The sequence below is a fragment of the Rhea pennata genome, chromosome 4 (assembly GCF_028389875.1).
Source record: "Rhea pennata isolate bPtePen1 chromosome 4, bPtePen1.pri, whole genome shotgun sequence".
NCBI lineage: Eukaryota > Metazoa > Chordata > Aves > Rheiformes > Rheidae > Rhea > Rhea pennata.
In genome coordinates this window covers 29,118,458-29,142,300 of record NC_084666.1, presented here as the reverse complement: position 1 = coordinate 29,142,300, position 23,843 = coordinate 29,118,458, and the positions used below count along the sequence as shown (strand labels likewise).

Genomic DNA, 23,843 nt, shown 5'->3' with positions numbered 1-23,843 from the left:
TGATACAGGAGACCATCAGAGAGAGGATTCCTAAGCACGTAAATGGCAAGATACCGAGTGCATTGGATAGCAGTGGTGAGCATCTGGAAATGGTGCTTGCCCTATCAGGAAATTCAGACGCACTTGCAGAAAGCAGCCTATTTGGAGCTGCATGTTTAGACACGGTTTTTGCAGTCTGACTTTTACGTGATGTTGGTTGGAAACTGTAGTCCAGGAGTTTAACTTTGTTTTTAGACTGCTCATCCCCTTCTTTATGAGAACTGAGGAAGGCTTATGGCAGACAAGACCTTCCTAGCCATAACTGCCTCACGGTAGCCCAAGGAATGCTCTTGGCATGACACAATCCTTTATAAAAAGCAGAAAAGGCAAATATGTTTAAAAATTTTCCAAGTACCTATTTATCAGTTTGGGTTTTCTTTCATATGCGGGGTTCACGCAGTGGTTAATCTTTGCGAGAACTCACAACTGTCAAGGAAAAAGCATTGCTTCACCCCATCTAACTGTTAGCACTCAGTTCCAGGATTGATTTTCATATGCAGCAAAAGAGGAATTTGGCATTTGGGATCAGGATTCACAAGAGCCAGCTTTCTGAGGAGCGATGATACAACATCACTGGGCGTAACAGGCAGCAGAACATTACTCAGCTTTGCTGTTAAAGATATTGATGTGTTTGGCCTCTGAAGTACCTGCGTGGTTAGTCTGGAGGGGAGATCGTGGATTTGTTGCTTTTTGGCTTCGATCCCTACCATGAGATTTGCTTTAAGGTTAGGTACCTAACTCCCTTTATGCTGTAAGCTGCAGTTCCCGTTGCGTTGTTGGCAGCATTACGATCAGAAGAGTCGGTGTGTTCCCTGCCGGAGAACTCGGTCGGTTCACGTGCTTTTGCTGGATTTTCGGATGGAGTTAGAGTTGAGATTTGGCCTAAATTCCCTATGGCTGGTGTTTGGGTTATATTTGGGCTACAACCACTGCTGATACAAACAGGGGTGAAGAGCTCCCTTGGGAGAGGAATTGCCTAGGTCTCTCTGCAAGGCGGCTGCTCTGCTTCAAATCTCCCCCTTCTCAGGCAAGGAAGGAGCCTCTCGCTGCACCACAGGGTCTCACGGGAGAGGTTGTCAGCGCTTGAATATCCATGTTAGTCCTGCAGCACAGTCGGTCGTGTGACAGAGTCGGGGTGCGATACACACTTTCGTGCTTCTGATCCTGGCTCGTATCGAGTCCTGCCCTAGCCCACATAACACGGAGGCAAGACTGCTTCCAGCGAGGGCTGAACCGAAACCTGCTTGTCCACCCTAATCAGGGTTTAGCCCCCGGTCAGCGAAGACGGAACCTCAGTAGATGAGGTTTCCCCTGGGGAAGTCAAGTGTGGGCTAGGCAGAAGGAAGCGCAGCCCATGAAGTGGCCCAGGTCAGAAAGGCAGGTGTATGAGAAAAAGCAAGTATGTTATAAACACATCCTTATTTTTTCCTTCCTCCTCTCTCCTGACAGCGGTTCATTTAGGTAACTGAAAAATGAAGTGGAAAATTGGTGCAGTTGTCCTTGTTTATGTTTTGCCTTTATGGTTTGCCCCTATGTCAGCCTGGGTAATGGAAATCTTTGAGGTCAACTTTGCTTTCAGGCGCTCCCCACTACACTGTGCGCATTAGAGATGCTGCAAGGAAAATACGTTGTTTTTGTAAAACCACTGTTTTCGTTTGAAGTTGCAATATGCAGAAATGTTTCTGTTGGCCTGGGGTTTGCACAAAGCTTGTTTTTGCAAACTGTGGGACCAAGTTAAGGCAGCTATGGGATTTTGGATCTCCTTGTTCCGGTGCCTGGGACATGCTACTGCTGAAGCCTGGTCTGCAAAGCCTCCGTCCTGTGATGAGTGAAGGGAGTCGTGGCTCCAATTCCCTCTTGATGCACTGCCTCAGCGCTTGGAGCGATGCCTCCTTCAGCGCTTGCAGGCAGCTAGTCTAGGTAGAGCTTCGAGCTTTAGGTAAAGTAAGCGTGCAGCAAGAGGTCTCTGGCAATCGTCCGTCTGCACTGCCTGTTGGCTGCGCTGGGGTCGATCACGCCGCCAAGCTTAGCCCAGCATGTCGCTGCCGGGGAGGGCCGGTGATAAAAGAGGCCATGTGAGAGTAAGAAACCATTTCCCGAATTTCCTGATTGCACTTAGTGACGCTATTTTAATGAACTCAACAGCATGTATTTTTGTGTCTTTTTTTATCTCTTGTTTTTTTACCTTCAAGTTGTTTCTGTATCATACACCAACACAAAAGCACTTGCTGTCCAGAGCAACTGAGAAGGAATATAAATCCACAGTCCACCTTGGCCACTGGACAGCATTGGTTTCACTTTATGGCTGGCTTATGCTGATCAGGTATCCTGCTCTGCCTGCCACCTGATTTACTTCCAGCTGTAAATCAGGCAGCTGATTAATAATCACAGTGAGAGAGATAATTAGTACTGACATGTAGCTGTTTTATGGATCTCTCTTTTCTGGGAGCCAAATCCAACCATATGGAAAAACATAGCTGAGACACTATAAATATGATTCCACTTAGACAGTTGTCTCTTTCTGTTTTCTGTTATCACAGCAGTATCAGCACAAGGGAAACAAGGAAAGTAAAGGGATGCTGTTGCAGATTTTATTTCAAGTTTCAGAGTGTGTATTCTTTTTCTTCTTCAAGGACACTATGTTAGTCTGAAGAAAGAGGACTTGCATCTTGTTTGTGTATGCCTGCCACAATTATTTAGGAAATAGATGCAGCGCTTATGCTTGAAGAGCTTTGGTTCTCTTTTAACTATTTCTGGCAGAATTAGAAAGATATGCTTTTTGCTTTATATCATGATAACTTGTCTTCTCCAATAAGCCACATCTTAAACTTTGTCATCCCTCTCTGCATTCAAAGCAACTATCTGTTGTTCATTGAAGTTGGACTAATCTTGTTAACTGCATGTCTGTAGTGAATTCAGCAGCAGAGACTAAGAATTTTCATTAAAAGTGAAGGTGTAGGTGGAAATCTCTGGGCAGAGCTCCAGCTGATCTTCATATCCTATTAGTACCTTCACAGGATTGCTACCCTAATATCAACTACTGAAACTTCACTGGCAAAAAAAAAAAAAAAAAAAAAAAAAAAAAAGTAAGAATAACTCTGATATTGCTGTTTTCTGATAAATAAGATTATTTCATCAACACCTACTCAATCTTTTAAATTATAATCTTCCCATCATTGTCTCTTATTATTGACTCTTTGTACATCTCTGCAATGCAGAAACTGTCTTTTGAGAATAGCAAACCATTCACCACAAAGCCATTTTCTTGTGTATGTTTTGTTGCTGTGGCTTTTTAAACTATGTTTAGAAATTCTGTGGAGTTTCGTAGACTTGCGACACAGTAAGTGTGGCTCCACTGCAAGTCCTCTGACGGAGGTCAAGCGTGATGAGGAGAAGGGTTCCCAAAATGCTGTGTTGGAGAGCTGAACGTAGGATGCAAGAGGGGTCTTTGTGGTTCTGTTGCTTACGAATAAAAAGGACAGAAGCCCGCTAAGGGCTGGGATGCTGGGGGGGAACATACTGTTCTCAGGAGCAGAATGAGGACGTCAGGCCTCTTGTTTCTGGAAGGATGCTGGGAACTGCCTTCTGCAACGGAGACAGGAGAGTTCCTCCCTTCCATTTGACACCATCATTGTTGCAGGCTTGTCTTGGAATAAGCATCCCAAATACCTTTTTGTTGGTGCTTTGAAATGCTTGACCAACTTTCTATTCCACAAAAGAATATTTGCTTTCAAGACATCTCCTTTTCCTTGTGAAAGTTTCAGAAATAACTTCCCACCACAGCCTTTCTCATCCAAACCTTAAAGTGTGCACAAAACGCTTGCGCAGCTGCATCAGTCTGATAGGATTTGGGGTTTTTTTTAAGAGGGAAGTTGCCAAAATTAATATTAGGTAAGTGATGGAAAATTGCATTAGTGCTAGAAAAATGTTTAATTCATTTTATCCTCATAAAAAGACAATACCATAAGAGAAATTAAATCACTGCTCTGAAGCTGATACAGAAAACTCTGACACTCATCCTCCTCCTGTCTTTCTGTCCCAAGTATTGCTTTCATGAATGTTTTCTCTTCCAAAGCCTCTGTTCAGGGTACTATTTTTTTTTCCAACACTTAACTCACGAGCATTGTGTGGTGTATGTATTATGCATTGCCTTTTGTGCATGCCATATATTACAAAGAGCTTTCTATCCCTAAGGGTTTGTGCAGCTATTTCTGTGAATTTGTCCTAGAGGGCATTTTTATGAAAGTCATCAGTTAGCCTTTGCCATGAAGAAAGAGATAATAGTAAGTAGGCCAAGCTTGTTAAATTACTATTGAAAGGCAGATTTCTTTTAATACAGTGAATGAAGTTATAATGGCTGGAGCACTGGGCAGAAGTGGTGCTGGAGAACCCTCCCTGCTGCCTCTTGGGCTTCTTCCTAGGTCAAGGCGGCGACCCTCCTTTTTCAGTTGTTCAGCTGAGCTGGAAGAGCAGACCCAGAACATGCATCCGTGCAGCTAGATATGAAAACAACCCATTTCCTGCAGCTCAAGAAAGGAGCTGCACTGGCACTGCGGTGTCCAGTGCAGCTCTCAGTCCAGACCCAATTCCCCGCATTTCATCGGTCACCCCCATAGTCAGAGGTTGTGTTAGTTAACACAGTTATGTCTAAGCATCAGATACTTCCTGTACGTAGGCAACATTTAAATACAGTTTATTATCATGTCTCCCTTTCCCTTAGATGTAAAGGAGCATCCCATTACGGCCTTACCAAGGAGCGGAAGAGGCGTTCCCAAGACTGCTCTCCGGACCACAGCTCCAGTCTAGCCGTGGCCGCGCTGGGCCCCGAGCTCTCCGCGGCCGCGGCCATAGCCTTAATGACCGACGAGCCGGGGCTGGTGAACCCGGCCTTCAGCCCCACCTCGGAGGACAGCCAGGCGGGCAGCAGTCCCGGAGACCCGCACCGCGGCAACCGGCACAGAAGTAAGGACTGAAAATGAGCGCTTCAGAGCCTAGCGGCCTCCTTCAGTGTTCGTTCCTGTGAAATGTATGTTGCTGGAACGTTAAAAAAAAAGGAGGGGGGGAATGGGAGAGCCAAAGATTTAATTTTGCAAATTAAATTTGCCAAAATGCGCACTGAGTGACCTGAGGTATTGGAGGTGAAAAACAGTTTTGCTTGGGCAGGGGCAGCAGCAAGCTGAGGAAGCCTTGGTGCACGCAGTGAAGCTGCAGGAGTGACTGGCATGTGTAACACGCTGGGCAGATGATGCAGCTGTGCGATGGCTTCGCCAAAGCGTGGTGGCCTGGCCAGCCCCCGCAGGCCACGCCATGGGCACCTCCCCAAGAGCCAGCTGGGAGCTGCGCTTGGCAGCTGAGAACTGTTTATGGGAAAAGAAGCCTGAAGTAACGCCTTGGCCGCTGGGGGGATGGTTTGCCAGCCTCCAAGCAGATGAAGCTCAGAGGGGTTTGTCCTGCTGCAATAACCGCAGTCAGGGACAAGTTACACAAGGAAATCTTGCCTTGACTCTTCACTTCGTGTCATCGCGCTGACAAGAGCCTCGTTTGACATATATAGCCTGGCCAAGGACTGACCCAGGAAGCATTAACAGTGAGCTCACAGCTTATTTCAGAGGACTCTGAAGCCACGACGGATATCCCACCTTGTGTCACCCCAGCTGTGTGCTGGGGAGGAGGACAAGGAGCTGAAGAAAGTTTGGGAAATGAGCAGCACTCTCCTCTTGTGTGCGTGGGGCAAGACAGAGAGATGGGAAGGGAGGTGGAAAGAAGGGAACACCAGAAAGGAATTAAATCCTACCAGTTTTACTGAGTTTTGAGGCCACAGCCTGGTTTGAGGGAATGCTGTATTATTAGATTACAATGGTGGCTAGTGTGCACAGCTCAGAGGGGCAGAGCCGAAATAGCCAGGAAGTTATCTACAGCCAGATGGAAAGGACAGTGACGTGTTTTGAAACTATTATAATCTTTTGGTATTGCCTTACCCAAGTCAGAAGTTTTGACTTGGTTTGTCCCTCCCACCTGGATAATCTTTGATTTTAGATGTGAAACTTTTGGCTGTGGTTGGACACTTTGGAAACATTCCAGAGTTTTGAGGCAATGTGGTATTTTTTACTCCAAGCAGCCATTAACAAATCTTCCAGCTTTTCTCTTCTTGTTGAATATGCACTGCTTGTTTGTGGGGCAGCGCTTCCTGTTATGTGCATTTTTCACTGGATTGCTGCTGATTCTGCCATGACTATGGATTTTTCTGTCCACAGGCTGCCACACTGGCAGGTACAGATTTCTGTGTGTGGCTGGCAAAAAAGACAGGGGAGGTGACAATTTTAGGGTGTGGGACAGAGGTAGGGTAATTGCCCCTGGATGCAGGTGGGTGCAGCCTTGGAGTTGGAGTCAAACACAAAGACGATGGGCAAGAAGCCTTGCTGTTTCTATTCTGCCCCATCATATGCAGACAGATATAGAAATGACATGCTCCGTTCGGGTTTGCGGGTCAAACCACTGTGTTGTATTGATTTTTTTTTCTCTTCTGTCACAGCTCGACACTTTGAACGCTCCACTATAAGAAGCAGATCTTTCAAAAAAATAAACAAGGCTTTCAGTGTTCTTCGAAGGACAAAAAGTGGAAGCGCGGTTTCCAACCAGACTGACAGGGAAAGGGAGACTGTTGGAAATTCTGTTGCTGGAGAAGAAGGTAATGGTTTGTTGTCCTTGTGTTATCATTTAAAATAGGGTAGGAAAGCCTATCCCTGTGGGAACTGGGGGTCCATGACTGACATTCCTTTTATGTGGTGGAGTGTGTGTGATTTAAAAAAAATACGTTATTTTCTACTTTTAAAAATACGGGTAGGGAATCACAGCAAAGAAGATTGCTGGGGCAAGTGGGACCTTACGTCGAGGTGCTCTGGTAGCAGCCCGCTTGCTACAGCTGACTCGGGATCTAAAGCATGGGAACTAGGTGTCTGGGATTTATTTTTGAAACTGTCGTTCATTTACTTGATCGTTTTGTTCAAGACGCCTCACTAGCATGCATCTATTTTCCCCTTAAAGCAGCAGATAATAATGATCATACACTGTAAGAATTTCACGAGTTTTTGCTGATGTTCATAAAACACCCAAGATTGCCCGGGAGAAGGCAGTATCAAAGTGTAAAGTACTGTCGTTATTCCAGCTCTTCTGTGGGATCCTTGGTGACAGATTTGTGTTAACTCAGCCAGGCAGGTGCTGAGGTAAGAACAGTCTGCTCTGAAGCAGGGGGAAGAGGCAAGTTTGTCTGCTGTGTGTCAGGGGTGAGGGGTCTGGCTGGCAATAACACTTAACATTTGGCATTCTCAAAGCACTAAGCAAATGTTACTAATTGCTTTGGACCATAATTACTGCGCCAACATTAGCATTCGTGCATCAGGAGGAAGTGATGATAGAGGGGGAATCACCTTTAATCAAGGTCTTAACTGAGCTGATTATTTCTTTGCATGATGCTTCAGCACCTTGTTCATGCTCTTATTGAAGTCCACACAAAATAAGGATAAAATATGGCCAAATTCTCTGTGTTCAGTGATTAAACTTAATGTGGTGCATCAGAGAACAATGTTCAAAATTTCTTCTGCTTTATCTGCAGGTAAATACTCCTTCAGGAGAGTTTCACTAGGTCACTGTATTCGTGATACTTGCTCTCCTAGTCCAGATACTTGTTGATGTACCCAAAATAAAATCAGATAATTTCCATAAAAATAAGATAATTCTGCTTCTTGGCCTGGAAACATCATTAATAACTTAATTGCCCCAAATATTTTAATTTTTTTCCCAAGTAAAACATTGCAAATAAGATGTCTACAGCCCTCTGAGTAGATGGGTATGTTTCTCATTTCCTAGCAGCTGCTCAATCCATCATAAGCAGAAACTTGCCCTTCTCCAGCTGGAGTGAAATTCTGAAGTGCCAGGCCCGTATTTTTTGACAGACATCTTTCAGGCTTGGGCATGGAAATTTTTATGATGTCTTTCTACCTAAGCTTATAGCTGATGTTACTAATAGTTCACTGAAAGTTTGGTTCCACACGCAGGACACTGTGAGGATGATTTGAATGCCAGTGATACCTGCCCACGAACCCGCAGTGTAGTTCAGACAGTAACAGAAGGAGACATGAAGATGATACTACTCTTTGCATTAAAGAAAGGTTTTCATGTTGCATCAGTTTTAAAATATGACCAATTGTGGAAATGCTGATACCAGAGTAACATGTTTCTGGGAGAATGGAAATCACTGTTGTCTCCCTTTTTAAAGGAGGTAAAATTGGGCCTTAAAGTGACAATTTCTCTGACAAGTTTGTCATTTTGTTTTTGATTCTGCTTGTGGTTTCATTCTTGTACATCAAGCATGCCTGTAAACTTCCGAATATATTTACTGCACTGGAAAAACCAGGTAGGCATGTAATTACTTAATGAGCAGTTACTCTTATGCATGACATCACAGAAGCTGAGTCCCCAGATTACTGTATTAATTACACGTGCAAAGAATGCACTTTGATTAGACTGCTTTGAAATTTTGTCTTTAAAAATGAAAGCATGTTGCTTGCAGCAGTGCAAATGCAACTGTAACAAGACTCTCTACTCCATCTATTGCAACAGGTGCTTTGCATAGTGGCATCTCAAAGGTTTTCCTTCTTGTTGGAGGAAGAAATGAATACACTTAAGGTAGCAGTTACCATGATCCTACCAGCTGGGTGTTTATTTCCTTCTCCAGTTCTATTTGTTTTCTTCTTTTATTTGTTTTTAAAACCCTGCCTTGCTCTGAGCAGTCTGCAGTGGGACTCTTGGTGAGTGTGCTGGTCACGCTCTAAGGATCACCCCCATCTGCTTGCTTCACATATTTCATTTTTCTGATCCATTTTTTCCTGCTCTGTGGAATCTCTCTTTTTTTTTTTTATGGAGCTCTCATGTAAATGATGAGAGAGAGTGTCCCTTCTGGTGCCCTCCTCTTTGGTTTTGGGGACCACGTTTCTCTTTTGGGCCACATCAGTTGATCAAATATTGGGATGACTTGACTGTGACAGGGAGGACTTTTACTCTGACTGATTTCACTAGGTGAAATCTCTGTGTGGCATCATATATTTTCAGCAAGGTCAGCAGCAGTTCAGATGTTTAATGGAATAATATACAAAAGTCTTTCTGTAGTTGTCAGATTAGCCACAGTTTATTTCCAGACATATGTCCTTTGATGTTCTGTCAAAATAATCATTCCTGACGTGGAAGGAACAAGGTCCAAATAACACCTGATTCTGCTATCTTGAAAGCTGAATGAAGTACTGATTTTGGAAAAAAACCTTTGCTACCCAGGGACACTGAAAAATATGGTATACCATGGCAAATATGTCTCTATTATAACTGCAGCAGAGGAATAGTTACAGTCTTATACTGTCTTCTACCTGGAAGCAGTTCTTTACTGTGATGATTACTTCACCTTTTCTATTTGGAACCTGTGGCTTAATTTGTTTAAACAATATCACAGGCAAAAAAGTATTTGTCTGTAGTGTGGCATCGAAGCTAATGATATTTATCTGAGAGTAAGCTCACTGACAGCGCTTACAAGTAGTGTTCCAAAACTGAAATAGAAGTTAGGACGATTGAAAAGAGAGTTTCATTCTCAGAAGCGAGGGAAGGCGACAGGGACGTCCTTCCAGTGCCTGATGCATTTATGACCTTGACAATCTACTCAAAATGATAAAATACCTCTGAGCAAAGACTGCTTCTGCGCTTATTTGTATCACTGTGCTCTCAGCCTGGCATCACACTCTTGAAATTCACTTCCAGGAAAGACGGCCCACGTGCTCCTGCTCAACCTGATCTGCACACACACGTTGTACACTGTCTAGCACTTTAGGGGGAAAGGATTTGGGAATGCAATTACAGAAGCCTTTGCACTGCTTTACAGTAGGGAGCCGTACTGCTGGTTTACAGAAGTGTTCATCAGTTCCTTTTTGCAGTTAAGCCATTGTAAAATAAATTGAATTTATTATTGCTTGAGGATGTCAAATGTTGCTCAAAGTCAAATTTCTTTTTCTTAGTATCCTAGTTGTTGCAGTGCTACCATCTGTTATTGCTTTGCAGTGGTTGAGACCAAGGAAGCCTTGGCAGGAACACGCAACAAACTCTCATATTGTGTGGGTGTATCGCGCTCTTACTGCTCAGTCTGATTCCTGTTGTGTTATATATATGTGCACATACGCACACATATATGTATATGAATATATAATAAATACTTCTATTTTGAAGAAAGGTATATGAAGAAAAGAAGGTAAGTGAAATGCAGATGGCTTTAGGGAACTATCAGTGTCTTTTTTATCCACTGCATGGCTCTACAAGACTCCTTATGTGCAGAGACTCCTTGTACAGCCCAAAGACAAGACAGCAGCAGCCCAGCTTTCACGTGAGGAAGGCTGCACCCTGCAGGCATCACACCCGGTTCCCGTTTTTCCTGTTCAGATTCAGTTGCAGTTCAGATTTCTCAACACAGCTGGTGGAAATTTTACAGAACTGGTTCGAAACACTGATCTAGGACAATGAACAAGGCAAAAGATTTCTAGGGAAAAAAAAGAAAAAAAAAAGACGTTGGCTCTGCAGCATTTCCTCCACTGCAGAAAGATAAGCTGCTGTGCATAAAACAACCACAATTCTTTTAAGACACATTTGACCCTACAGCAATTTCATTTTAGTTTGTTTGAGACTCCTTTGGTAGAAGAATGTCCAGAAGCAAGAAAAGACCTTAGAGCTAGCATCGCCTTCTACCATCCTCCTGAATCAGACCAACAGCCCTGGAGAATCAGTGGAAAGAATTTGAATCAAATGCTGCTCTTTGCAGAATGATGGTAATGCCCTGGGAGAGTTGAACACTAAATGAAAATTAGTTTGGAAGGGAAGATGTGCAAAACCAAGTCCCACATGGACACAAGGGCATATGACAGTCACAGATGCATAAAATTCCCAGGATTGGGTTACACAAGCTGTTTATTTTTTAATTCTGGAAACCAGGTGCCAGAGAGCACAAGTGGATGCCCTGCAGAACACCTTATTTTTAGGGGTTGTCTTCAGTCATGCAAAGTTTCATTGACTTCAGCGGGGAACTCACATGAGTCAGGCCTCCTGGGCTGAATAAGGACTTGCAATCTGGGGCACAAAATTCTGTTTACAGTCACCTTTGATGGAGCTAGACTCAGGCATCACAGCAGACATTATGCAGAGCTTTGTCACGCCTGATCACGGGAATGAAGGCAGAGATTACTCTGATGGCAACACTGTCAGTATGCGCACAGTGCAGGCACAAGGCAGTTGAAACCTGAGCACGTGAAGGAAAATTACCATTAAGTAAAATAAACTGTGGGGATAAAATATTAAGCATACTTAAAATTTCATATTACAGTCTTGTGGCTAATGTGTAATGAATGCTCCATACGCCTATATCGTACCAGACAAGCAGAGTTTAATGTGTAAGTCTGTCCTTTGCTATGTTATTTGTTACTGTAATTGGTGTGTAAAAATACCAATAAAATTGCACACTAATATAAGCAAAATATTGCTTGAGGAAAAAGTACACACAATATACCTGAATGCAGATGACATTTTATTATTATTGACAGATTCAGAATGCACCATACCACTCCCGATGCCAAAAACACAGCACTGTGTGGGAAAATCTGCAAGAACCATCAAAAACAAGACAGAGAGTTTACTTCTTTCTAGATTCAGCAGCTCTTCGATATTTAAGGACTGGAAATATAAAATGGTAAAGAAAGGTATGCAATACTCCAGGGTTTTCCTGCTCCGGAAAACCTGGTCAAAGAGAACAGAAAATGCTAATTAAGACTATAAGGGCTGGAAAATGGGGAACGTGCGGACTGAGGCTCCAGTCGTGCAACAAGTGTGTGTGTAAATGGTAAAAGCCCAGAGCCTATTCAGAGCCCCTTGAATTTGGTGGGGCCTGCCGAGCCGGGGGCATTCCCTGTATGCGACTGGTTGCTGGAGCAGGGCCCCCTCTTCGCGGCAGAGTATTTGCGTTAGAAAATTGCAAGGTGAAGACACCGTTTCCGTGCGTATCATCATCCTAAAATAGGCAACGTAGGTTTTGATCAAACTGCACACAAAGTGTGCAGACCGTTTAATGAAAAAATTATCGTGTTTTCATGTTTAAAGAGAATGTATTTTTATATATTTAGTTTGTCAAACTTATGGTTAGTTTATCAAAATAGGTATTTGTCTTTAGCTTACTACAGTGTCAGTTGCTGATGATACAAACACCACAAAAATATGATATAACACTTCATAGGAAAATATGAAGTATTAAGAGGCAATATTTTAATGAAGATAGAAATTGAGAGACCTTTGGTTGTTTGGCACGTGTGAGGAGAAAATGGGGCAATTTGCAAATTATATTTTGTAAAGAGCACAAAGAAATCACATGACGACAGGAGGTGAAACAGTACATTCTGCTTGATATAAAAAGAGAAATCTAGTGATCTGCACACTGGCAAGAAAAAGCTGTGTCTTGGGAAGATATTTTGCCGACTGCACCCTTGAGAAGCAAATCAGGTACTAAAAACTCTTCTGAGGAATCTGCATGAAGTCACGTTGAAAGCAAGCAAGGTGCCACTGCAAGACTTAATAAACCAGTTAAGGCATGGTTCGAGGAGCAGAGAAAGAACCTGATGTAACTGTGGGGACTTGCTGTAATCTTGCTCTGGGATAATTACAGATTGGAATAACATGAGAGTGTCAGCAGCTTGTTCAAGCCACACATTTCCATTGCCAAGAAAAGCGACTTTTTTTTTTTTTTTTTTTTTTTTTTTTTTTAGAAAATGCTTGAGGAATGAGATATGGGAGAATGAGTGCTTGAGTCAAATAGTAGTTTGTTGGGACACAAGGTGAATCATCATGCAAGGGAAAATTTGAGCAGTTAGTGCTATTAGAGCGCTTTGGTAGTTTGCGAAATCTGCTAAGATACTTATTTATGTCATTTCTATGCAGAGAATAAAACTGGGGGATGCAGATTATGATTTGCACTTTTGCACGTGTATATTCCCTTGCATCCACACTAAGAGTGTAAAAGAGGAATACTTATTCTGATGTGGGGACCAGGCCTGCGGTGATTTTTTGAGTAGCAGCTATGTCATCTGACCTTAAGCACCTAACTGAGATATCTGAGTTAGTTGGCTCTTTCTTTTTATATGGAGAAGGGGAGAGTTTAAGGTGCAGTAGAGAGAGGTTAGATTAGCAGCAAAATAAAGTGCAAAAAGCAAAGGAGATTTAGCAGTGAACTGGGTTGTATCGCTCTCTTCAGGTGCCCATGGGCTATAAAGGAAGTTTGACCAACAAGATCAACAAATTAGGCATTTGGGTTAGAAGCCTGCATTTGGGCAGTGTGGGTCCCCCCTGCAGGGTAGAAAGAATCAAACAAATGGGGCAAATAATGTTCAGAAAATAGGAGTGTTGGGGGGGGCAGCAGTACACCAGCTCCTGTGACATTGAAGTGATGTGCAGAACTGAAGTAGATTGGAATAGGAGCAGAAACTGCTACTACAGGAGAGTAAATTAAATGAACAGTTGGATATTAGGCTAATGAAGTCTTTATAATTATCTAGAAAGGCTTTTATTGCCTGTTAACTCTGTGTAAGACAACAAAGTCAGGTCTGTGCTACTGGTAGGTGCTTTTTACAGATGTGAAGGAAGACAGCTTCCCACCCTGAAGAGCATAAGATCAAAGAAGTGGTAAGGGCTGCAATGAAGTGTTTTTAATTTTTTCCCCTTCCTTTCTTTCCTCCTTTCTCTTTCCCCAAAATTTCTGGTAGCTTCCTTGTTTGTTACTTAGTACTCATGTAATAGAAAATATTATGCTATCTTAGATACTGCTCTATTAATTAATTTTCATTTAACATTTTACTACTCTTCAATAGCAATCTCTGTACTTCTAAAATAGATTATTGAAAAAATATTAGCACTTTATTTTTCTACTAACAGGTTTTTCACATAGACTTTGGCTTGGACTCCGGTATCAACAATTCAAAAGCTTTCTCTCAGCTATGGGGATTCAGATACAGGCAGATACACCTGTACCAGATAACTCTCTGGTGCTTTTAGTTGGACTTTGAATTTGGATGTGAATTGCCTTGGAAGGAAAGAAAATAGTGGTGACATGCTGTTAAAACAAACATGTCAGTTGAAAAGTAGGGTTTGGAAAAAAAATACTGTTCTCCAGTGCATTATAAATAAATAAAAGGACCTCCGCACACACCCCAGAACTGCCTTTTCCCCTTGCCCTGACTGGCAGGGCCAGCAGGTCTTCCCTCGACAGCTGAGCAGTCAGAACGGCTCCCTTCTACCGAGCGGTTCATAAAGCATGTGAAAAACACGTCCCAGCATTCAGGGACGCTCCCGAATAAATTTGTTCCTCCAAACAAATTGACTGTTACTAAAAATCAAGCTGTTCATTCTCTGTACATGAGGAATGCAGTTCAGCAAAGTTTTAAAGTGTTTGGTTTGAGCACAGCACCAGACCGATGGCTGCATGGGATTGTTCAAACACTTACAGTTTGGCACACTTACGTCCTGAACTGAAATCCGTACCAAAGAATAATGACCTGTTATTTTTTTACAGAGGGGAGAAAATACCATCCAGCCTCACTGAAGTCTAGTTGTATTTATTCAAGGCGAGAAGTCTGCAGTTATATTTCTCCAGGCTGTGGACAATAATGGGGAAATGTCACTTCCTATACCAATGGTAGCAGATGCATGTTCATTTAAACTTGTTTTTTTCAATTAGGTTGTGGACTAAGCCTGTATTAGATCTGATACAGTTGGTTTGTCAGCAGCAATAATTTTGCTTGTGCATATATGCCTCTCTGAAGTTTGGAACAGAATTTGTCTAATGCAGATCTTCTTTGAACTTTCCTCTCCCTTCAGACACCTTGAATGTACTGTGATTTTAATACAGACACTTTGCAGTAAAAGCCAATTATTTCTACTTCATAGAGTTTAAGCAGTCATGAAAGGACTGCAGTCTGATAGCGAATCTACTATTTTCTTTAGGTAGTCCAAGAGATTTTTCCTTTCTATTAGCTGAAGGTAAAGAAATGCTTCCTTGGATGTCACAAACCAAGCATCCATCTTCTGCTCTGGCACCAAAACTGGAGGAAAATAGAGTAGTAACTGCTGAGTCCAGCTGGAGAAGGTGCCCCTGAGAAGTCTCTGCAGCCCACCACAGCAGGGACTGCCATACCACAGAAGTTTCTTAGAGGTGTCTCAGATGGTGCCAGTCTGCCCTAGAGCCAGTAAAGAACCATGGCCTGGTCCTCAGGGGTCTCTGGTCACTAAAAGTGTATCTTGTTCCCTTAAACAATTAGCACAGGATTTTTTTTTTCTTAAATACATTTCATTTGTCTGGATTACACCAAAAGTCTGGGACTGTGTTTTGTGGGGGGAAAAATGAAGTTTGAATATATTAAAAATATAAATTTATATAATATATAAAAAAAAAGTCCTCAAAGTCTACTAAGCAACACACATTCCTTTCCTCCCTACTTAGTATAAACCACATCCATGCATAAAACCTAGTTTGGATAACTGGCAGATACGTGAAGTTGTATGGTGCATATTTTAATAATGCAAAGCTATGATTTCAAATAAATCCCTTACAATGTGCATTTCCAGGTTTTCCCAGATTGTATCACCTGATTCCAGATGGCGAAATTACCTGCATTAAGATCAACCGTACTGATCCCAATGAAAACCTGGCCATTAGGATTGTGGGAGGCAGTGAGACTCCTTTGGGTCACATTATTATTCAGCATATTTATCGAGATGGGGTAATTGCCAGAGATGGAAGATTGCTGCCCGGAGACATGATACTAAAGGTACAGTACTGTGGAGGTAAAAGATAAAAAGAAGTATCCTAACAAAAAATAAGGCAGTGCAAAGTAGATCATACAGATGAGATTTGTGGTGTTGCTTGTTTGTGTGGATGGAATAATATACGCAGAAAGAGGTTCAGTTCCCCTGCATGCTGTCAGGATGTCTTTCAACTGTTTTTGAGGCTCACTGATTTTTTATTTTTCCCGTTCAATATCAGGCTCCCTGAATCCTAGCTGAACAGGGTAGACCCAAAACGTGATGTAGCGCAGCATAGTGTTGGCATTTCTAGTAATGCCAGCAGTGCTGTTGAGCCTTGAGCCAGTTTTTGTGAAATCACCAGGTGGAGCATTGCTCTGGTGCTCGTACAAAATGGCTCTGAGACACGATCGCCTGGTTGGCGATGGTCCGCAACCTCCCCCAGGGTCTTTGTAGCAGCAAGACAAGAAGAGTGAGGACTCGGCCTGTGGAGGAGCGAGAAGTGCCAATGTAAACTTGAGCAAAGGAGATAGGGGGAAGGATCAAGCTTCAAAAAGCCACTGCAGAAATTTTTTCTGAGAGTAGGGGCTGGGCTTTTCGCTCTGTTTGTTTCTAGAGTGTTGTGGGCTAAAATCTCCGTTCACTTTCCGTTGCCTTAAACCCGCTTGCACCAGGCGAGGTGGTAGGGGCCTCCTCAGGGTTAAGTTCTTTCTGCATTCAGCTCCCACGTGTGAGGCGTTAGCCCAAACTGCGTGAGACACTGTCTGCTCTGGTTTTTGTGAGTGTTGCTCCATCAGCAGCCACAGGTGAAATCTCTGAGAATAAACCTGAACAGCATTGAGGCTGTCAGCTGCTACTTCTACTCCTGTTTTTATAGAAATGTATACCAGACAAACAAGAATTAGGCCAGATGCTTAAAAATCATGTTTCTTGTGAGCGGTGGCTTGAGCAATAGCTTTGGAATGACCACTGCATTCTCGGCTGCCCCATCAACGTGGATCTCTGCAAAGACGCTGAGTTATACCAGTCCTGGGGAGAGCAATAACAGAAAATACCAGCTCCATTCCTTCTGTGCTGCGATGGCTCAGTGGTGTGTGGCTTGAGTGCACAGATACGTTTGCATTGCAAGCCAAAGGCCCAGCTGTACGCTCAGGTGTACCCAAAGCAGCTTAGACCAGCTAGCTCAAATACCGGTGACAGAGTGGCCAGAGAGTGCTCACCATAAGTGTCCAGATTAAGGGTAAGCATTTGAACAGCCTGCTGGGTTCATCGTGGGCTCGCGCGGCTGTGTCGGCGTGATGCGGGTACCTGGTGGTGGTACCCAAGCTAACCAGAGTGGCACTAGCTGGGCTAAAGCCTACGAGAGCTGTAGATGGCATGTGAGCATGCTTCATGTAACCTGTTTAAACGCACCTCCAAACTGCAGCTCCACTAAGAGCTGGATAAGTGTTACCTGGGTCATGCCTTTCGGGGTGGCTTTTTGCACCGCTGAGCAGAAACCCTTCGTTGAGGGCACATCCAGACTGGCGAGGAGAGCCGTGAGTGCAGCGGGGTGGCCTGGCTCGGCTCCCCGCTGCGGGGCTGGGGCTGTGGCTGCCCTCCCAGGGTTTTACTGAGGACCCCTGGCGATCCCAGTCCCGTGCCGTTGCAGCTTATACTGTTGCAGCACCCCCGCTGGCTAGCTTTAAGTTAGTTCAGCTGTGTCTCCAGAGGTGCCGTCCCACCGTCAGGCTGCAGTGCCAACAGCCCCGTCGTGACCACCCAGGCAGTTCATTACAAAAAACCCAAGTGGGCCACTCTTGTCTGTGCTGGGGAACATTTTTGTTGCATTTTGGAGACATTTCTTAATCTTTAAATGGTTCAACCTGTGTAACGTAAAACTACATGGAAATAAGTTGTCTGATTCAGGTTTTCCAGCAACGAATTACAACCTTACAACTGGTTTTCATTTAGCAGTGATAAAACACAATGCCTAGTCAGCCTTACGCACGCAGACATGGCAGGATTGACTGGAAGTTCTTCTTTTCTTTGGCAGTCAAATCAAAGAAGTGTCAGTTATGCTGTTTTATAGTCTACTGAGGTGAATCTTACCTGAAAAACAAGGAGAAACATAAAAAGCCCACATTCTCTGGTCAGGTGTATCAGCATAATTGCTAGCCAAACATCCAGGATGTTTGAATCTCCTGCTGCGGGCTCTCCTCTCCATTTTAATTAGAGGTTCATTAATGGGACACAACTTTTTTTTTTTACCTAACTAAACTTTAACTAAAGTGGTTGGGAGATAAGGAAGCAGAGAAACAAGAAAGTGGTGGGAGTGAAAGGAAAGGCTGGCAAGCTGATTTGAAATCAGAAGCTAGTAGAATAAAACTCAGATGTATGAAAGGATATTGCAGCTTGAGGAAGAGCAATAATAAAGCTGAAGAACAACAGTTATGTCTGGAGACCATCAGGGGAAAAGGGTAAAAAAAGCAGTAAGCGTCTGCACGCTGTGTCCTTTCCTTGGGGGACAGCTGTTATGTAATGCAAACTTGGCCTCCCGTGCGACACAGTTTGCAGTCGCGCACGTCGCTTCGTGCAAGAACATCTGTGTAAACAGCGCGGCCGTCCACCATGCCGATGCAGATTAGGTGGTCTTTACGCTATGGATTTACGGCGCTCTCTTCCAGGTAAACGGCATGGACATCAAAAACGTGCCCCACAACTACGCGCTGTCAGTCCTGAAGCAGCCCTGCCACGTGCTGCGGCTCACCGTGCTCCGAGAGCAGCGGTACCGCTGCCGAAGCGGCGGCCCCCCCTTCGACGCGCGCTGCACCAGGGATGACAGTTTCCACGTTGTTCTGAACAAAAGCAGTCCAGACGAGCAGCTGGGGATAAAGCTGGTGCGCAAGGCAGACGAACCCGGGGTGTTTGTTTTCAACTTGCTGGAAGGAGGGGTGGCCGCCCGTGACGGACAGCTTCAGGAGAACGACCGCGTCTTAGCTATCAATGGGCACGATCATCGCTACGGCAGTCCGGAAAGTGCAGCCCAGCTGATACAGGTTTGTCACGATGAATTTAACCCCGGTTGCTGAACTCGTTTAACTCGATTGCAAAAACCAGGCAGCGTATTTTCACCATCCGCCGCGATGGCTCTGCCAAAGCAGAGGCCATGCTGAATGGGAGTGTATCTCGGGGAGGGGAAAGGGCACCTCCACCACACTGGGCGGGGAATTCACACCTCTAAAATCTGATTTCTTGTAATACAGGCATGAACTATCTCACAGTGACACCTACTGCAGTTGGCTCGCTCGAGGTGCTTTGTTGTAATGTACAGATCAGTGCAAATTCTCCATGTATCTGTGTGTCATTTTCCTTCCAAATTCCCACCAGAACTATTTCCAGTTGGTTCCTTTCTTTACAGCCTATCTTAGTAGTTTCCTTTTCAGATAACCTCAACATAAAAAGCCAAGCAAAGCATATTATGTTGCTTTATCTCATATTTACAGCAGTCCTTGTTCAGTTTTACATTTTGTTTGGAGGAATGCGCAGTGCTCACATATTGAGGAATTTCATGTGCTTCAGTATCAAGATGTCAAATCCAACTGGCTTCTCCCCATTTCACATTGATACAATCAGGATAGCATGAGTTAGACTTAAAGAAGCATTTGAACCAACGCATCTTTTGGAAAGGATTCCTCTGTTAGCGTAGATGCAGAGATGGCTGTAACCAGCTTTTATTGAAGAGTTTATAGCATAGCTAAAGATTAATTCGCCAGCTCATCTGGAAGTGGGAGCTCCATGCTCAGATGGAGGCGAGAGGAGCGTGCTCTGCCTGGGGAACAGACTTGTGTGCACTTCGGTAATACCAGTTGTGGAAATTCTTGTGCAGCATCTTTCTGGGTTATTTTACATAGCTCCACCGACTGGGAACGGAAGGGGGAGAGGGTGAATTCTCTGAGCAGAACAAAGCCTGGAGTGAAACCCTTTCTAAAAAAATTGGCATTCTTGGAACAGTTCCTCACGGCTGCAAAACAAGGCAACATTGCTTCATAAGCAAAAAACACATGCGGCCTAGAGATGAAATGGAAAAAATGACTAATGAGGCTATTCTCACACAAGTGTTTAAAAGTGCAACTAAAGCTCTTACTGGGCTCCAAAGAGTGGATGTTATTTATAATAATGCTTGAAATGCACACCAGCCTCTGGGGATTTAAACAACATGTCCATCAAAGGACAGAGTCAGGTTTCCAAACAGCCAGGATTACATTGCATTGATGTGAGCTCTATGAATCACATTTGCCTAGCACAAAATTCCCGGACCCTGTGTCTTTTTTGTCATGTTTTTTCATCAATTATCATTTGCCTTTCCTGTTTGCATGTTATACCAGAGAACAACCATTATACTGAAGCCACAAATGTTTTGCATTTGCTTTTTACACGGCATGTTTTACTTTGCCCTCTGATTTCTCAACAGTACCCCGCCTGTTGAGACCTAAATGTGTGTCACTTGTGGTATATGGGAATCTACAAATTAACAACACAGGATGCTTCAGATATGGGATTGATTTCTTTAAAAAACAGAACCAGCTTTCATTTTAGAATCATTAAAGGTGGTGGTGGTGATTTTTACCTTGTCCCGTAGCTGTTTTCCTCATTCATTATGCTGAGCACAGCTGAGAGAACATCAGGTTTCTGTGGAATCTGATTAGTTTTGACTTCTAAATAATGGATAAATGCAAAAGTACCTGATTTTCAGACCTTCAGCAATTATACATTAGCATACGTGGGGCAGCTGTTAATCAGTGGATGAGGTGTCTGGCTGTTCATAAGCTCAGTCGCGAGAACCGAAATGCAGAAAGCGCCCAAGTGCCAAGCAGGAGCGTGCCGGCATCGTAACGCTTGGGCGTTCGCTGCATCCCGTTTATCACGTTACCTTTAGCCACGGCTTGTAACCTAAATAACGTGGCCTTCCTCATCCGTTTTCCGTAGGGGCGACAAGGAAAGGAGCCAGGTACCCGAAAAGCGGGCGCCTGCGTGGGGCGAGCCAGCTCGAGGCTTCGGCGCGCTCCCCGCCGCCGCTCGGGGCTCTGCTCAAGCAGAGCGTTTCAGCTGCTTTTTGTATTTAGCCCTGAAACTACCCTCATTTCTTTTTTTTTTAATTATTGCTTCATCGTAGATAGCAGAGAAGGAATTGTGGGGAAGCGTAAGTAGCAAAAGGGGAGGGAGAGGTCAGAGCAAAACAGCAATTAATGCTCCAATCAGTAGAAATGTTACTGTGTTACTGTTTTTTTAAATGGAAGTAGGTAAATACAAAAGCTAGTCCTGTTGTTTGGATAACTTTTAAAATTCTTTGGACTTCTGAGAAATTGCTCGACTTGACTGACCTGGAGACAAATGTGACTTTACAACAGACGCTCTCGTTGAACTTTTGCTAGACGTTCTACGAAGAATTAATCACATTTACAATCTTCTTGTAAATAACCAGTTTTGAGACTAACCATGTGGCAGCAGATGAGTTTTAAAGAGAAGTTGCGTAAGTTGAAGTTGTTTGTTTTAGAGAAAACTCTGGGTTTTTAGGGTCATATGCCCTTAGGAGGTTTAGCCTTGTATTGCTCTGTTAGGTTTTAGCAAACTTTATAAACCAGGAGTTAGTGTGGTTTCTTTTCTCCCAAGATACAGCATTCTCCTTTCGCGTACCAGATGAGTTTGGAGTCCAGGAATTAATATTCCATTACAATAAACACGATAAAAATACCTAGAAAGCTATTTTAAAATATGTATGTGTACCAGATGCATATATTATGAAGAAGCTGTGGAGATTTTAGTTGCTGCTTAAATAAAAAAAAAGAAAGAAAAAAAAGTAGCATACCCCAAACCATTGGGAAGGTAACAAGGAAATGCACATTTTTTGCTGAGATACCTTCCTTGGAAATAGCACTTTTCTGAACATGCACTCAAGCTGAAGGTTTGAGGGGGAGGAGGGGACTGGTTTTTAAATTATTATAGCGACATTTTTTGAAAACTTTTTTTTTTTTTTTTTTTAACTCTCAGCTCGTAATGTTGGATCAGGCTCTAGAAAAGATGAACCGACCTGTAAAAATGAAAATCCCAGGAGCCTCCTCTGGTTTCTGTTAGCTGTCCGCGCGAGGCTCGATTTCACCAGTGCAGCTCAGGCTGGGTTTGGTTTCCACCTGCGTGGCCAGTGCCGGCTTCCCCCGCTCGCGGGGCCCCACGCCAGAGCCTGAGCCGGGTTCCCCTCCAGAGCCCGGAACGCCGACCGGGTCTTGAGCCCACGGAGGGGGGGATTAGGGAGGTGAGGATCGTTTTGGTTATTTTCTGAGTATGTTCCTACAGCGTCGAGGCTATTCTGCGTTTCCTTTTAGCCCGGCCTGTTGGTTTGTCCGTATCTGGCACCCCTGGTTTACTCGCTGCAGCCCGTTCTCGGTTGCAGCCGTGCACCGCCGTCGTCCCAGGCGGGTCGATGATTGACGTGGGCCCCGCTGAGGGCGGAATTAAACCAGCCGCTTCCAGGGCGGCGGCCGACCTCGGCAGCGCTGACGCAGTAGCGCGGAAAATTGTCGCTCGCCCGCGGAATTAGTAGCGCCAGCGTCGGGCGCGCACGCAGCTCCGTCGCAACGGCGTGCGAGCGTAACGCGGCGGCGGCGCCCCTCGCGCACCGCAGCCTCAGGAGGGCCCTCTGCGAAAGGTCCCAGCGCTACTGTGAGTTTTCTGGGCGCTAGCTGCTTTTGCAGTACCTGTTCCTAGGGTGCGAAACGCGGCTAAATTTTCAGCTGGAACCCCGTTATTCTGCGTGCTTGCTCACGTGTTCTCGCACTCTCTGCTTTGGCCCAGTAGCATTTTATCTCTCAAAATAGTTTTACTTTTTTTTTTTTTTTTTTCCTTAAGCTACCTTACATTTGTCCTATTTGCTGCACTCGGGTGCACTCCGTTGCATCTTTTATTCCCCACTTTGACCGGCCAAAGCACGAGCACATCACAGGCTAGGGAATTAACGTCACCGTTCTGGCGTTCCCCTCCAGAAGCGGTAGCTGTTGTGCCCCTGTCCTGCGTCTGGCACGGTGCTGCCCGGTGCTGCTGTACGCAGGTGATACAGGAACTGATCCGTACTCATTGGGCTGGGATCACTGCTTCGAGCAAAACTGGGAGTAGAAAAGAATTTATCGGAGTGCTAACACCAAATATTTGAGAGAGTTTTTAAGTAGCTGGTGGTAAATTTTTTTAGGTGTCTTTATTGACCTGAGCCGATGCTGTTGCTCTGCGTCACTGCAACCATGTCAGCGGGGAGCCCAAACAAGCAAGCCGAAGTGGTACCTGCGCCTCGTGAATCCTCCGCGGCCGAGGAGGAGGAGGAGGAGGAGAGGGGGGCCATTGCAGCAGAGCCGCGGGATTTACCCTGTGTCTCGTCCTGCAGGCCAGCGAGAAGCAGGTTCACTTCGTCGTGTCCCGGCAGAGCCGGCAGCAGCCCCCCGACATCGTGCAGGAGACGGGCTGGAGCTCCGGCGGCAGCGCCCAGCCCTGTCCCGCCGGGAGGAGCAGCCCCAGCAAGGTGAGAGCGGGGCCGCGGCGCGCGTGAACCTAAAACCTGCGCTCCTCGCTGTTTGTGCGCTGGGAGGTGCTTCCGCCTTGCCTCGGCCTGGGGTGGGACGGCGGGGAGGAAGCTGAAGGGTTGCAGGGGGGCGGCAGTCTTGCTCGCACGCCGCGTACCGCCCGTAAACCTGGCTGCGGGCCCGAGCTAGCACGGCGCAGTGCGACCTAATGAAAATAAGAGGCTTATCTGAAGTTTCTCCATCTGGAGCAAAGTCTATAGGCAGAAAGCTTTCACGGACTGGTCGGAGAAATTTCCGTAAGCGGCCTGCAAATTACGGCACTCGCTAGTCTGTCCCTTGTTTCTCAAGATAACCGCGCGCTGCCCCACTTTGGGCACTGGCTCGCGGGCCGCG

General features: G+C 44.8%; 1 protein-coding gene across 2 annotated transcripts in view; it reads left to right on the top strand.

Annotated features, from left to right (window-relative positions):
* The window catches only part of LNX1 (ligand of numb-protein X 1), a 67,606-nt gene that overhangs the window by 26,232 nt on the left and 17,531 nt on the right, over nucleotides 1-23,843 (top strand). For both annotated transcript variants that reach the window (XM_062574635.1, XM_062574636.1), the window contains exons 2-6: nucleotides 4,760-5,001; nucleotides 6,572-6,727; nucleotides 15,727-15,929; nucleotides 18,570-18,941; nucleotides 23,315-23,449. In XM_062574635.1, coding sequence (XP_062430619.1) covers nucleotides 4,760-5,001; nucleotides 6,572-6,727; nucleotides 15,727-15,929; nucleotides 18,570-18,941; nucleotides 23,315-23,449 — 1,108 coding nt within the window. The remainder of the gene's footprint in view (nucleotides 1-4,759; nucleotides 5,002-6,571; nucleotides 6,728-15,726; nucleotides 15,930-18,569; nucleotides 18,942-23,314; nucleotides 23,450-23,843) is intronic.